The sequence below is a fragment of the Euprymna scolopes genome, chromosome 36, assembly GCF_053919585.1.
Source record: "Euprymna scolopes isolate OS-2025 chromosome 36, ASM5391958v1, whole genome shotgun sequence".
NCBI classification, from domain to species: domain Eukaryota; kingdom Metazoa; phylum Mollusca; class Cephalopoda; order Sepiida; family Sepiolidae; genus Euprymna; species Euprymna scolopes.
In genome coordinates this window covers 17687575-17704000 of record NC_136517.1, presented here as the reverse complement: position 1 = coordinate 17704000, position 16426 = coordinate 17687575, and the positions used below count along the sequence as shown (strand labels likewise).

General features: G+C 32.6%; 1 protein-coding gene across 1 annotated transcript in view; it reads right to left on the bottom strand.

Moving 5' to 3' along the window:
* Window positions 1-235: 235 nt before the first annotated feature.
* LOC145260365 (spermatogenesis-associated protein 17-like) overlaps window positions 236-16426 on the bottom strand; it is a 63436-nt gene continuing 47245 nt past the window's right edge. Inside the window, exons 7-10 of the mRNA XM_080118300.1 lie at window positions 15083-15233; window positions 13125-13273; window positions 10222-10354; window positions 236-445 (exon numbers count right to left, since the gene is read on the bottom strand). Coding sequence (XP_079974426.1) covers window positions 350-445; window positions 10222-10354; window positions 13125-13273; window positions 15083-15233 — 529 coding nt within the window. The 3' untranslated portion in view covers window positions 236-349. The remainder of the gene's footprint in view (window positions 446-10221; window positions 10355-13124; window positions 13274-15082; window positions 15234-16426) is intronic.

The window sequence follows — 16426 nt, the reverse complement described above, 5'->3', positions numbered from 1 at the left end:
TTGTCGAATGAATTTCTGTACAAGACATATCTAAGAACACTGCCAGACATATAAATTAACCTTGTGTTAAATTTGCAAAAGATAGCCTCAGCCGTTTCAGAACCTATGAGGAAGGAACACACACACACACACACACACACACACACACACACACACACACACACACACAAAGTGACTTTTAGAGATAGAGATAAATGAAATTTCATCAGGACAAACAAAACATTTGTATCCATAGGACAGAAAAACTATGAACTATTTTTTATTTATTTATTTATTTTTTTTTTTGTGATGCTAAACGTTTCTAGTTTCAGTTCAATTCAGCCGTTTTATATAAGCATCGTAGTTTGTATCAGTTTTTCTGTAAAGTTTCCTTGTATTTCTGCTCTTCTGTCTTTTCTTGAAATTCATCAAACAGAGCGATCGGAGGTAAAACCAACTTGAAATCCTGAAAACAAAGAAAAATATAATCAATTAGTGTATTTTATTAAAAAAAAAAAAAAAACTTCAGGCGATCAACTCAAAACTGAACTCAGAATGGTGAAGTAAGATGCTGAACTGATTCTGATCCTTCCTCTTTCAAGGTTTATTGCTGGAACCATGAATGGTAGCAGCCTTGAATCATCATGTCTATCAAGCTAGAAGACTACTCACACATGAGAATATCCTGTACAAGGCGACCATTTGCCCATGCATGGAGTATTGTTGCCACATCTGGGCTGGTGCATCTACCACTAGCCTCTCTCTCTCTCTTGGATAGCATCCAAAAAAGAGTTTTCAATCTAAAAGGTCCCACTTTGTCAACTAAGCTCCAACCCCTGTCCCATCACGGCAACGTTGCATCTCTGTGCCTGTTTTACAAATATTTTAATGGAATGTGCTCTGATGAACTCATTGCATTTGTGCCCCCTCGATGTCTGCCTATCCCCGAAAAACCCGCCTAGCAACAAAATCTCACCACTTCACTGTTGAGGTTCCTAGATGCCAGAAAGCTTCCTATTCTAATAGTTCCTTCCGTCGGACAGCTAGACTTTGGAATTCCTTTCCTGCTATCTGCTTCTCTGACTGTACTGATATGCAGAAGTTTAAATGTAACGTAAACCAACATCTTGTTAATCTTTCCTAGGCCTGGTCCCAAATTGTAGCCTCTTATGTCCAAGTGGCGATATGCCTGGTCAGGGGTAAACCTCAGTAAAATAAATAAATAAACAGTGTTCGGGATGTGGTGAACTTGTTGAAAAAAGCTGGCTCAACCGACCCAGGGTGAAGGTTGCAACCATAACCATGACGATGACCATGATTTAAAAAAATAAAATAAATTATAATGGTCAGTCTGCATATGCGAGCAGCATTCACCGTAGGTGATGGAATCAGCTTCCTCCAAAGGAAAAATTATCAAGGGAATATTAAATTCACAGACGGTCCCTAGTCATAAGCATTTCCCAGCCAGGGGAGATGACAGCCTTAAATTTTTGCAGTTCCTGCAGTGAGGTGTCATCGATGTCTTTCAACATACAGCAACTGAAATTCTCAAATTATTCACCCATTTGGTACTGACCAGACTTAACATTACTTAACTTTGATGATCTAACAAGGACCGGTGTGTCAATGTGATTAAGCCGTGTACGTCTGACTGTTCAATATTCGACGGATGTGAGAATAAAATATACTTGACCAGGCCGGAAAAAATAAAAGTTGCTTGATTGATATGAAAACACGATTCTCCAGAAATTAATTGTTGGTTGATTCACAATCACCTGTAATGATTATCCGGAAAAGACACTCCATTGCTAAATAAACGTGCTGGAGCCATGACTACAGTGACAGCGAAGGTGAAATGAAATCCCAGAATGAGAATTTAGAGGTAGATGCGTGGATATCAAATTATTTTATAAACTAACTAGAAATTGAGATCAAGTCAACTGGTGGTCAAATTAAAAATAAAACACTCCATCAATTTCTGTCTAATCCTAACATCTATTATATAAATCTCACCTGTCTGTTTAAATGTATGCTTGTATGTATGTTTTGCAAAAACTTTCGACAGAGGTGGCGAATTTTCACGAGATTGGTATCATTTTGAAGCTCGACCCTTCGGACAATAGATATCGAAAAATTGGCTAAAAACATTAATTCCTTCACCCATAACTGGGCACTTTTCTACAGGGAGGGGTCTCTTTTTTTCGCCGATATTTTTGAAAGTCATCGCCTATAGCCTTAATGTAAACATACGTCACTTCCGGTTTGGCAATGGCCGCAACAGCTAACGCGTCACGCTTTTTTCCTCCTTTTTTCCCCCCCTTTTTTTTTCATTTTCTGTTCCTCCTTCTCAGTACGGGTTCAGGCCTGCCTGCCTACTACTACTTTTTTTTCTTTTTGCACTCGCATTTTCCTTTTTATTTTTTTGCTCAACCAACACCCTTACACACACACACACACACACACACACACACACACACACACACACATCCACTTTCTTTTCTGCCTTTGCGTCATGGGTTCGAGTCTCCTTGCTTACTACAATATTTTCTTTTTTTCCTTTTTTTTTTTTTTTGCCCAACTCACACCTGAAAACACCCGGACAACGCCGGGCATTTAGGCTAGTTATGTTATAAAGGCTAAATTTATATTCCCTATATATATATATATATATATATATATATATATATATATATATATATATATATAAGCAGTCATATGCAAGCAGTCATTATTAAATACAATGGAGATACTTTACTTTATGATTCTTCGATTGTTTTTTGTATAATCTTTTTATATCAAAATCGAAAATATTGATGAAAGTTCTATAGTTATCATGAGCGCTTTCGATTTGACTGCAAATCATCTTCAGGTGTTGATGAATTAAAAGTGAAGCGAAAATGGAAAGTAGAAAGTGAGAAGTAAAATCTATCTATCTATCTATCTATATATATATATATATATATATATATATATATATATATATATATATATATATATATAAATGTGAACGTGTGTCTGTGTGTGTCTGTGTACATTTCTCTACACAATAACTCTGTCAATTTTTAGTCTACAGACTCGAAATTTAATATACAGGGTACTGAGATTTGGGAAAATCTTTATGATCGGTTTTTGGCAAGAAATTTGGCTGTTAAGGGGTCAAAGTTCAACGATTTGACATTTGAGAACTCTACCAAACTCCTCCGACAATTTTTGGCCTACGCACTTGAAATTTTAGATATAGGTTCCTTGAACATGGATCTAACTTAATAACTCAATTTGAACCCAAAACAATAAATTTTAAAAGTCATAATAGGGGTCAAAGTTAAAAAGATTTCCCCTTTTTTTGTTTTGTTTTTGTTTTGTTTTTTCGCTCAGCATACACCTCCAAACACGCGGGTAACGCTGGGCACCCATGCTAGTATCTATAAAAGTGAAAGTGTCCGTCTGTCTGTGTGTGTACATTTCCCTATGCAATAATTCTGTCAATTTTTAGTCTACAGACTCGAAATTTGATATACCGGTTACTGAGATTTGGGAAAATCGATGTGATCTGTTTTTGGCCAGAAATTTAGCGATTAAGGGGTCAAAGTTCAACGATTTGACATTTGAGAACTCTACCAAACTCCTCCGACAATTTTGGGCCTACGCACTTGAAATTTTAGATATAGGTTCCTTGAACATCGATCTAACTTAATAACTTGATTTTAGCTCAAAAGGGGTCATAATAGGGGTCAAAAGTTAAAAACAAATTGACCTCTGCGGTCTCTACCTAATTACTAAGACAATTTCTGGTCTAAACATTTGAAATTTTACATAAAGGGTATTCAGAGATAGGGCAAGCTTTTTCATCGGTTTGGGTCGAAAATATTTAGTTACCAATATATAAATGTATGTATGCTTGCATGTCTGCCTAAAACTTTTGCAGAGGCGGCGGATTTTTACCAAGATCAGTATCGTTTTGAAGTTCAACCTTTCATACGACAAATATCAAAAAATTGGCTAAAAACATTGATATTTTCACCTTCAATTAGGCACTTTTCTACAGGGGGGGGGTCGCTTTTTTCGCTGATATTTTTTAAAGATATCCTCTCCTTTCGATTGTCTAGCCTTAATGTAAACATGAGTCACTTCAGGTTTAGCGGTGGTTATAACAGCAAAGACGTCACATTTTTTTCTATCGTTCTTTTCCTCCATGGTATGGGTTCGAGCCTGCCTTCCTATTACCACTTTTTTTTTTTTTTTTGCTCAACATACACATCCAAACACCCTGGCAACACCGGGCTGAAATGCTAGTATATCTATAAAAGTGAACGTGTCTGTGTGTCTGTGTACATTTCCCTACGCAATAACTCTGTCAATTTTCAGTTTACAGACTCGAAATTTGATATACAGGGTACTGAGATTTGGGAAAATCTATGTCATCGGTTTCCGGCCAGAAATTTTGCTGTAAACGGGGTCAAAGTTCACGATTTGACCTTTAAGACCTCTCCCAAACTCCTCCGACAATTTTGGGTCTACACATTTGAAATTTTAGATATAGGTTCCTTGGACTTAGATCTAACTTAATAACTCAATTTGAGCCCAAAACAATAAATATTAAGGGGTCATAATAGGGGTCAAAGTTTAAAAAAAGATTGACCTTTTTTTTTTTTTTTTGCTCAACATGCACCTAAAAACACCCAAGTAATGCCAGGCACCCATGCTAGTATATCTATAAAAGTGAACGTGTCTGTGTGTGTGTCTGTGTGTCTGTGTACATTTTCCTATGCAATAACTCTGTCAATTTTTAGTCTATAGACTCGAAATTTGATGTACTGAGATTTGGGAAAATCTTTGTGATCGAGTTTCGGCCAGAAATTTGATTGTTAAGGGGTCAAAGTTCAACGATTTGACCTTTGAGAACTCTACCAAACTCCCCCAAACAATTTTGGGTCTAAACATTTGAAATTTTAGATATAGGTGCGTTGGACATGGACCTAACTTAATAACTTAATTTGAGCCCAAAACAATAAATTTTAAGGGGTCATAATAGAGGTCAAAGTTAAAAAAATTTGACCTCTGTGGTCTCTACCTAATTACTCAGACAATTTCTGGTCTAAACATTTGAAATTTTACATAAAAGGTATTCAGAGATAGGGCAAGCTTTTTCATCGGTTTTGGTTGAAAATTTTCAGTTACCAATATATAAATGTATGTATGCATGTATGTCTAAAACTTTCGACAAATGTGACGGATTTTACCAAGATCAGAATCGTTTTAAAGTTCTAACTTTCATACGACAAATATCGAAAAATTGGCTTAAAACATTAATATGTTCACCTTCAACTAGACACTTTTCAACAGGGGTGAGTCGCTTTTTTCGCTGATATTTTTTAAAGTTATCCTCTCCTTTCGATTGTCTAGCCTTAATTTAAACATGAGTCACTATCGGTTTGGCGTTAGTCATAACCGCAAAGACGTCAAGGTTTTTTTCCATTCTTTTCCTCCTTTGCGGTACGGGTTCAAGCCTGCCTTCCTACTACCACTTTTTTTTTTTTGCTCAACATACACCTCCAAACACCCGGGCAACGCCGGGCGTAAATGCTAGTATATCAATAAATCATATCGAATGATGGAAGGTTAAGTAAAGCTTATAAAAAATCGATTAAAATCTGAGTCTATTAAAATCAACGAGTATGTGGACCACTATATACAGGGTGTCCCAATAAAATGTATAGACTCTTTAGATTATCTCAACTTGCTACACGAATATGCTATATTACATTCCCAAGAGATGTTTACGAATAAAGAATAAAGAATGGCACTTCCAGCAGGATAGAGCACTTCTTTACTATCATCATGACGTAAGAGCATATCTTGATAGTCACCTGCGAAACAGATAGTTAGGACGAAAAGGAATTATCGAGTACTGTCCATGCTCACCGGATTTGACCCCTACCCCAATGGATTTTGCTCTTTTTTGTTGGGGGCGGGGTGGCATGTTAAACACAGGGTTCACACCACAAAACGAACTACAATGAATAAGTTGAAAGCAACCATTTAAAGAAGATGTGTCAACATTATAATTGAACCGATCAAGAACGTTTTCGATGCAATCAGTGAGCGTTGTCAGCTGTTCATGGACCACAATGGCCAATAATTTGAACACTTTCGATAATTAGCTGGTTTCTATATTTGTTCACAGTATTTTTATGTATGAAACTTTTCTTTCTGATAATAAACTAGCGGGGGGTACCTGGCATTGCCCGGGTATCTGGAAGTGTAAAAGAAGAAAAAAAAAGTGTTAGTAGGGAGGGAGGCTCGAACCCATGACGAACCCAAAGGCAGAAAAGAAAGTGAAAGAAAACGTGAACTTTTACCGCTATGCTACAAACGCCATAGGAAGTTAAAGTGTTCAAATTTAGCGATGTCAATCAAAAATTTGACTTGCCGAAATAATCTAGGGAGTAATATATATATATATATATATATATATATACACTACTCTGGATGCCTGATGTTGCTCAAGTGTTTGGAGGTGTAAAAAAAAAAAAAAAAAAATGGTAGTAGGCAGGCAGGCAGGCAGGCTTGAACCCGTGACGCGAAGGCAGAAAAGAAAGTGAAAGAAAACCTGATGTCTTACCCTACTCCATGACGCAACAACTTATTTAAAATTACTGCATCGTTTTTTTTTTGTTTTTTTTAAGTTGAAATAAATTATTTATTAAAAGTATTGTATCATTTAAAATTGTTTTTGTAAAAATTGAAATAAATTAATTATTAAGTCATTGCATCATTTTTTATTTATTTTTTTTTAATTTGAAATAAAATTATTTATTAAAAGTTATTGCATGATTCTTTTTTATATTTTTTTTGTTAAAATTTGAAATAAAAATTATTTATTAAAAGTTATTGCATCATTCTTTTTTATATATTTTTTTGTTAAAATTTTAAATAAAATTATTTATTAAAAGTTATTGCATCATTCTTTTTTATATATTTTTTTTGTTAAAATTTGAAATAAAATTATTCATTAAAAGTTATTGCATCATTCTTTTTTTGTATATTTTTTTTTGTTAAAATTTGAAATAAAATTATTTATTAAAAGTTATTGCATCATCCTTTTTTTATATATTTTTTTGTTAAAATTTGAAATAAAATTATTTATTAAAAGTTATTGCATCATTTTTTTTATATATATTTTTTTTGTTAAAATTTGAAATAAAATTATTTATTAAAAGTTATTGCATCATTCTTTTTTTGTATATTTTTTTGTTAAAATTTTAAATAAAATTATTTATTAAAAGTTATTGCATCATTCTTTTTTATATATTTTTTTTGTTAAAATTTGAAATAAAATTATTTATTAAAAGTTATTGCATCATTCTTTTTTATATATTTTTTTGTTAAAATTTGAAATAAAATTATTTATTAAAAGTTATTGCATCATTCTTTTTTTATATTTTTTTTGTTAAAATTTGAAATAAAATTATTTATTAAAAGTTATTGCATCATTCTTTTTTTATATATTTTTTTGTTAAAATTTGAAATAAAATTATTTATTAAAAGTTATTGCATTATTCTTTTTTTATATATTTTTTTTGTTAAAATTTGAAATAAAATTATTTATTAAAAGTTATTGCATCATTCTTTTTTTATATTTTTTTTGTTAAAATTTGAAATAAAATTATTCATTAAAAGTTATTGCATCATTCTTTTTTATATATTTTTTTTGTTAAAATTTGAAATAAAATTATTTATTAAAAGTTATTGCATCATTCTTTTTTATATATTTTTTTGTTAAAATTTGAAATAAAATTATTTATTAAAAGTTATTGCATCATTCTTTTTTTATATTTTTTTTGTTAAAATTTGAAATAAAATTATGTATTAAAAGTTATTGCATCATTCTTTTTTCATATATTTTTTTGTTAAAATTTGAAATAAAATTATTTATTAAAAGTTATTGCATCATTCTTTTTTTATATATTTTTTTTGTTAAAATTTTTAATAAAATTATTTATTAAAAGTTATTGGATCATTCTTTTTTTATATATTTTTTTGTTAAAATTTGAAATAAAATTATTTATTAAAAGTTATTGCATCATTCTTTTTTTCTTTTTTTTTTTTGTTAAAATTTGAAATAAAATTATTTATTAAAAGTTATTGTATCATTCTTTTTTTATATATTTTTTTTGTTAAAATTTGAAATAAAATTATTTTTTAAAAGTTATTGCATCATTCTTTTTTTATATATTTTTTTGTTAAAATTTGAAATAAAATTATTTATTAAAAGTTATTGCATTATTCTTTTTTTATATATTTTTTTGTTAAAATTTGAAATAAAATTATTTATTAAAAGTTATTGCATCATTCTTTTTTTATATATTTTTTTTGTTAAAATTTTTAATAAAATTATTTATTAAAAGTTATTGGATCATTCTTTTTTTATATATTTTTTTGTTAAAATTTGAAATAAAATTATTTATTAAAAGTTATTGCATCATTCTTTTTTTATTTTTTTTTTTTGTTAAAATTTGAAATAAAATTATTCATTAAAAGTTATTGCATCATTCTTTTTTTATATATTTTTTTTGTTAAAATTTGAAATAAAATTATTTTTTAAAAGTTATTGCATCATTCTTTTTTTATATATTTTTTTGTTAAAATTTGAAATAAAATTATTTATTAAAAGTTATTGCATTATTCTTTTTTTATATATTTTTTTGTTAAAATTTGAAATAAAATTATTTATTAAAAGTTATTGCATCATTCTTTTTTATATATTTTTTGTTAAAATTTGAAATAAAATTATTTATTAAAAGTTATTGCATCTTTCTTTTTTTATATATTTTTTTTGTTAAAATTTGAAATAAAATTATTTATTAAAAGTTATTGCATCATTCTTTTTTTATATATTTTTTTTGTTAAAATTTGAAATAAAATTTGTATATTAAAATAATGACTCTAATCTTCGAAATGAGCATCCTCTTTCTTTGAGGAGTCCCCTATGTTTCAATATGCTCCTGGGATTGACTTTCACTTCAGATCTCTTTCTAAAGTTGCTCTTAAAATGGTTGGATCATTCTATCGCTCCAGAAAGCACCTGACTAGATGTATTTCTCTACTTGCATAAAAGATACAGCATAATTACGTTGACCCACCAGTTCCCATCAGATCACCAAAGTTAAGCAACGTTGAGCCTGGTTATTACTAAAGTGGGTGACCAATTTGGGAATTCTAGGCGCTGTATGTAGAAGGACGTCGACATCTCCCTGCAAGAGTTGTAAAAACCTAACGTCGTCATCTCCCCTAACAGGGATATACATGCGACTGGGGACCACTTGTGAATTACTCCCATGAAACTTCCTACTTTGGAGGAAGCCAGTTAAACCAGAATAGGGTTAGTGCCAACCGACACTTGCATAAAAGTCAGATATGTCCCTAGGTGGAGTAATGCTGGAACATCTAGGGGGAGATGTTGCTCAAAGCATATGCAAATACTGAGACGTGAGCAAAACAACATCATGGTAAGGAAAAAGAAGACTATAAAAAGGAGAGAGAGAGCATGTTAGAGAAGACGATCATGTTAGAGATTACGTCATAGCTGTAATGAGAAGTCACACATTACAGGACAATGAGAAAATAAATGTCATTGTTACATAAAAAAATCTTAAGTTCCTTGTTGACGTACTCTGCTACAACATGTTGGATCTATGTGTGTAAACGTGTACAACGTTACAAAAGCAATCCTTTCTGCTTTGACAAAGTACAAAATCGACTTCACAATCTAGTGGGGATGGTTATTTCTCTACAATCTCTTTTACGCCAAAGAGACGTTGCTAACCTTTGTCTAATTATATCACAATTTTCATAGAAAATGCTTCACTGAGCTCCAATTTCTGATCCCTCCTCGTAAAATGGTTAGATTTTCTCATTGCTCCAGGATACATCAACAACTCGTCTTCCTATTACAACTGAAAAAGACTTTCTTTTCTGTCTCCATGTGTCAAAAGGCAGGCAGAATTTCCATGAGCAGAGTTCTTTTGCAAGGGCTTCCCGTCTGTGGAACCCATTAGCACAGGACTGCTTCCCTGCAGGTTATAACATCGTCATCTTCAAATCCAATGTCAACCAATACTTGTCATAAAAATCTTTTGACCAATAATCAATCCGTCTTCTTAAGCCGTATCCTTGAGTGGCTTTTGGCCTTGAGAAGTGGTGATCCAATAATTAAACAATAAATAAAAGCTTGATTCTTACCCTTTTGTCTATATTCAAAGATGTATCCTCTCTTCTGAAGTTAAATTGTCTTCCAAGCGGAACGTATGCCGACATACTGTGCATCGTCATCTGATATTCCAAATCTTTATTCTTTACTGGCGTGAACAAGAATCTAATGAAGAAACAGAAATTAATTAAAAAGGAATTCACTGTTTGAAATACTCGATAACAATTTAAGATTTAATGGTTAGAAAGACCAGATGAGTGTGAATTTATTTTTAATAAATATTGGTATTTATCTTCTAAATATATAAACGGCAAAATGTGTGTTAGTGTGTGTGTGTGTGTGTGTGTGTGTGTGTGTGTGCACATTTTCTGTATGTCCAGCAAAGGCTTTTTTGGAGGGACGCACTATTTCTTAGAACTTTTTACATGCTACCTAGATTATAATATCTACGATTCACAAAGCGAGGTTGTGTGTATCTTTAATTTGGGTGACTTTTACGTACTATTTTCGCTTTTTTTTTAAATCTCCGCATGTTTGTTTGGCTTTTCCATATATAAGCAAAACTGAATTCGGAGTAAATGAAGCTCCTTGGCACTAGTGCCGGGAGGTCCAGAAAAGCAATCAGCTTTGATCAATGTGGGGGAAACTCCTTATATCAGACAATTCCTATTCATTTGGACAGTCCTCTTTTTATGGGAAGCTGGTTTTCCCCAACATCTTGGGAAAACTGGTTTGCAGCCAGAGTTAAGTTTCCCCTATCACATGATGTTTGACCTCATTAAATTCACGCACCTGTCACTTAAAATTAAAACGCTTTTCAGTTTCTGTCCCATCGTGGCTGAGCGGTAAGATGTCAGTTTTTTTTTTTCACACTTTCTTTTTCACCTTCGCGTCAAGACTTTGGGTTCGAGCCTACAAAAACTTCTTTTTTTGTTCTTTTACACAACGCCGAGCACCCATGCTAGTCTATTATATAAAAGCGAAAATGTGTGTGTGTGTGCATTTTTTTTGTATGTCCGGCAAAGGCTTTTGAAGGGGAAGCCCTCGGGGGGGTGGGGGTACCATGTCTTACAACTTTTTATATACTCCATAGATTATAATATCTCCGATTTACAAAACGAGGTCATCTCTATCTTATATTTGAGCGACTTTTACATTTTACAAAATTCGCGCTATGATTTCATATTTCTATGGTCTGATGGTTGACCTAGAATAGCAGTAGTTGACGTTCGTTTAAGCACCTGCTTTTTAATCGTTTAATTTCACTCATTCTCACTTCTCTGCCCGCTTAGCGTCGCGGTAACATGTTCCACTTTTTTTCCGCCTTTGCCTCAAGGCTTCAGGTTCGAGCCCACCTGCCTACCAAAACTTTTTTTTTCTTTTACACCTACAAACACCAGGGCAATGCCGGGCACCCCCGCTAGTTAAAAATGAAACTGAAACATTTTTTTTTTTCAAATAGTAAAATATTCATTCTCTTATATATGATAATGGTGAGAATCCCAGAGATTACCACCACCATCTATAATATAAATTTCACCTGCCTGTTTAAATGTATGTATGTATGTTTGTATGTCTGCCTAAAACTTTCGACTGAGGCGACGGATTTTCACGAAATTGTTATCATTCTGAAGCTCAACGTCTCGGAGGAAACAAATATAAAAAAAATTGGCCAAAAACATTAATTTCTTCACTCTCAACTCGGAAGTTTTCTGCAAGGAGGGATCGATTTTTTGCAAGCCATTTTTTGCAAGTCATCATATCGGTTGGATTGATTTTGTCTCATTTTAACGTTCCAAACTTCCGGTAGCGGCATGGAATAGCGTTAAGACGTCAGATTTTCTTTCACTTTCTTTTCCGTTTTCGCGTCACGGGTTCGAGTCTGCCTACTTACTACCACTTTTTTTTCTTTTTTCTTTTCTCAACACACACCTCCAAACACCCGGGCAACGCAGGGCACCCAGGTTAGTAGCATATAAGCGGAAAAGAAAAAGAAAAAGAAAGAAAGGGAGGTTATTAAGGTATCTGGTATATAGGGGAGTGATGGACGAGTGTTATGCAGGATATCTTGGTGGGGTGGGGGTCAACCAATGCAGGTGAATTTAACCTGTACTGGGCACTTATTTGGAATTATAAAGAATAGGGGATATGAAGAATAGAGGGATACTGTAATATGGGGGGGGATAGTGACGATATGAAGGAAAGACATGAAGGGAGGGGGGCTGTATAACAGGGTCGAAAACATATTCAATCAGCAAAAGTGGTTATATAAATAAGGGTGGTCAAAAATTATAAACAATTGATAAATAAGGTTGGTTGGTTGTTTTTGTTTTACGGCATATCAACCCTTTTCAGGTTGTTTAATGCCGAATCCAGTGATTTTGAAGAAAAATTTTTTAATAGAATATTTTTTTTTTCCCAGTCGGTTTCTATTTAACCCATAGTTTGGACCCTAACAGGTACTACCACCCCAGGTCAGGTGGACACCAATGGCAATTAAAGAGTGGCTCCACACTCCCCAAAACCCACAAGCTGGGGCCTCATCATCGGATATAGTTTAAGGTCATATCCAGGACCTAAATTAAATAAGGAAATAATTGAATAGAGTAAGGTGAAGTATAATGAAATGCAGTAAAAAAAATAATAAAGAAATCCAGTGACAAAAAAAAAAGATACAAATAAATTACAGTAAATTAAATTAAATTAAATTTATATAAAACTAAATTAAGCTAAATTTAGCACACACCTGGACCCCTTAGCGACTGTGTTCCAAAATTCATAATGATCGGTTAATTAGTTTAAGAGTGAATCCTACGCATAGAATTGCACATAAACCTATATTCATATCAGCTTTATATAAATAAATAGTTTTTTCATGAGAGGCTGATTCCTAAAGAATTCCGAATCTTTTTATAAAATTAAATCCGATACTTACATATCGTCGTGGATCCGCTCTGTCCATTCTTTATCCTTCATCTCTTTCTGTGCCTTTTCCAGATGGTAAAAATTGGTTTCCATGCGTAACGTTTGCTGACTTGGTCTGTAACGGTTCAGTTGGACTTCTTTTGGATCTTTAAAAGGTCCCTTATCAATATAAACAATGCAATTTGTCAACAACCAGAAATATCTTAAAATGGTCCTCATCCTCCTCATCATAACTACCACCACCAACACCATCGTCATCACCAACACCATCGTCATCGCCACCACCAGTATCATTGACATGATGCTCATCATCATCACCATCATCATTACCACCACCAATATTATTGTCATCATCCTCATCACCACCACCATCATCCTCATCATCATCATAACCATCATCATCATCATCACCACCACCACCACCACCACCACCACCACCACCACCACCACCATCATCATCATCATCATCACCATCACCACCACCACCACCAACATCATCATCATTACCAGTAATGTCCTTTTTACATGTTGTCATGTGCTGAACGTCTTTTAGAAATTTACTTCCAGGCTAACCTATCTCTGGCCAGGTATTTATTAAGCCCTTTTTTCTCTAAGATCCATTCTTATCATTTTCTCTCCGGCGTTATTTTTTTTTCATACCAAACAAGGCATATTGAGATTGTGTCCAACAAGAGACTGCGCAGCGAAATGCCTGTTCACACTACGTTTATATTCCAAAATCTCGCAGCCCTTGTTTTGCTTCATTTTCACAATCAAATTGCTAAATGACCCTGCTACCTCAACTGTTCTACAAACACAACCACTCTCATCCGGGTTTTTTTTTTTTCATTTTTCTTAGTAACATCCACTTTCTATAGAATTTCTAAAAATCTCCAACTTAACAAACTATTGTTTTACACTTCTTGCACACAAATTGGTTATCCTCACTGAATAATTCCACTGCTTCCCTTTTATGCCAAAATGTTTACAAGAATTGCAAACTAAAATGGAGGAAGTTTCCGTTTTCTGAGATTTTTAGATCTTTCCAATACTAAAAACCATTAATCATCACTTTAGTGCTGGTGACATTCGCTGTCAGACTTTTTACTTTCGGTAGCATACCTCCAAGTTTTTAACTTAGCAAGTAAACCTTCTATTCTTTTCACAGACATGCACTCAATCATCAGTATACTAAAGGGACCAGTTCAGTTCTCATTTGCCAACATTGGAAAAATACTGAAAAAAAAAAGATGCAGGAGACACACATATCCCCTCGACGTATATATCCCTGACAAACCCGCTTAGCAATAAGATCTCACCTCCTCACTGTTCTCCCTAAATGCCAGAAAGTTTTCTGTTCTAATAGTTTCTTCTGTCGAACAGCTAGACTTTGGAATTCCCTTCCTGCTACCTGCTTCCCTGGCTGTACTAATATGCAGAAATTTAAAAGTAACATAAATTTCTTGTTAATCTTTCCTAGACATGGCCCCAAATAGTAGCTCCTTACGTCCAAGTGGCGATATGCTTTCTAAGAGTGAACATAACATGAGTAAAAAAAAAAATATTATATATATATTAAATTAAACAGCGATAAGGAAAAGTCTTTGCAAAATTAATTGTGTTTGCGGCTTTAAGAAGTTCAACTACAAAAAAAAAAAAAAAAAAAAAGAAAAGAAAAAAGGTTCTTGAATGTCTAAGAAAACAGCCGGGACTCTGAATGTCAAATTCAGGAAGTCACATTCAAATTAAGGAGGACAAGTTTTTTTGACTGATTATTACGAGCTATTAAAAAAAAAAGGGAAGAATAAGAGTTTTTCTTAGAATGAAGGAGGACAAAAAGAGAACTATTTTATGGGAGAAACAAAAGTCCCCCCCCCCCCGCTTTTTTTTAATTTTTTTTTTTAAATATAAGACAGCGTCTCTTCCGGACAAACCTCCTGTTTGATAAAAACGTTTTTTAAATCTCACCTGATATTTTTTTAGTACAGCAGGACATTTTCTGATGATATTCAACGCTTGTTCATATCTAGTTGCCACGTTTATTTTCTTGCTCTCCTTAAAGGCTGAATCTCTACTGAATTTGGCCGACTTTAGGAACTTGTCTCTTGTATCACCTGACCTAGAATGAAAATGGAAAATGTTGAGATGTAGACAATTAGAAATTCTATATCAAACGCTTTTGAAGAAAATGTTTCAGTTAATAACACATTCTTTGCTTTCATCATTTTTTTTTTTTTTGTACATGAATAAAAATATTTTGTTACTAATCATTAGAATCATTTGTTAACAGCATAAAACCATTAAACATTACGGTGATTGGACAGGGGTTGGAGCTTGGTTGATAGTGCAGACCTAATAGATTAGAGACTATTTTTTTGGACCCTGTCTAAAAGCGAGAGACTAATGGCAGATGCATCATCCCAGATGTGGCAACAATAGTCCATGCTTAAACAAATCGTCGCTTTATAGAGGTACAAGATATTCTCAGGCATGAGTAATTTTCTAACATGGTAAACTTCTTTGCAGCAGTTTTGGCAACATACATTTAAAGACACTTAAATTTTTGTATATGAATAAAAATAATAATATTTATGAATGGGATTATTTTGTTGCAAATTATTGAAATCATATCGCGTCAGCTACACTGTTGACAGCATACAGTGGTTCAAATCTTTGTTTTATATATATATATATATATATATATATATATATATATATATATATATATATATATATATATATATATATAAATGTAATTCTTGGTTCGTTCAAAGTCCATAAAACCATATTTCTACATTACCAATTTAATTGAAATTTTCAGAAAATTTATGTGTAAAGTCAAGGAATGCTTGCATGTTATTAAAATAAATTAAGATCGTTAAGAACGCAAATTATAAAAATATATTAAATAAAATAAAAATATTTTTCGTAACTGCGAGACTGTCCGCCATATTTAATTTCCGGTAGAAATGAGCCTTTCACGTGCACCACAGGTTGACGACTTTCGAATTACAATATTTAACTATCTAATTAATAGATGGGTAAAAAAAAAAATCACTATTTTTTAAATTATATATATATATATATATATATATATATATATATATATATATATTGTACTTTAACCTTACAATTGAATAAAAAAAACATATCATAAAACTTTAATTAAACTTGGAAATACAATTTAAAAAATAGCGCAGATCGGTAAGTGCACTAGCACCATTTGCTTATCCTAATTTTTTTTTTTTTAAGCCTACCTAATATAAATTTGTCTAATTCTTAATTTCTTATGTTATTGGAAAAAAAAAGAAT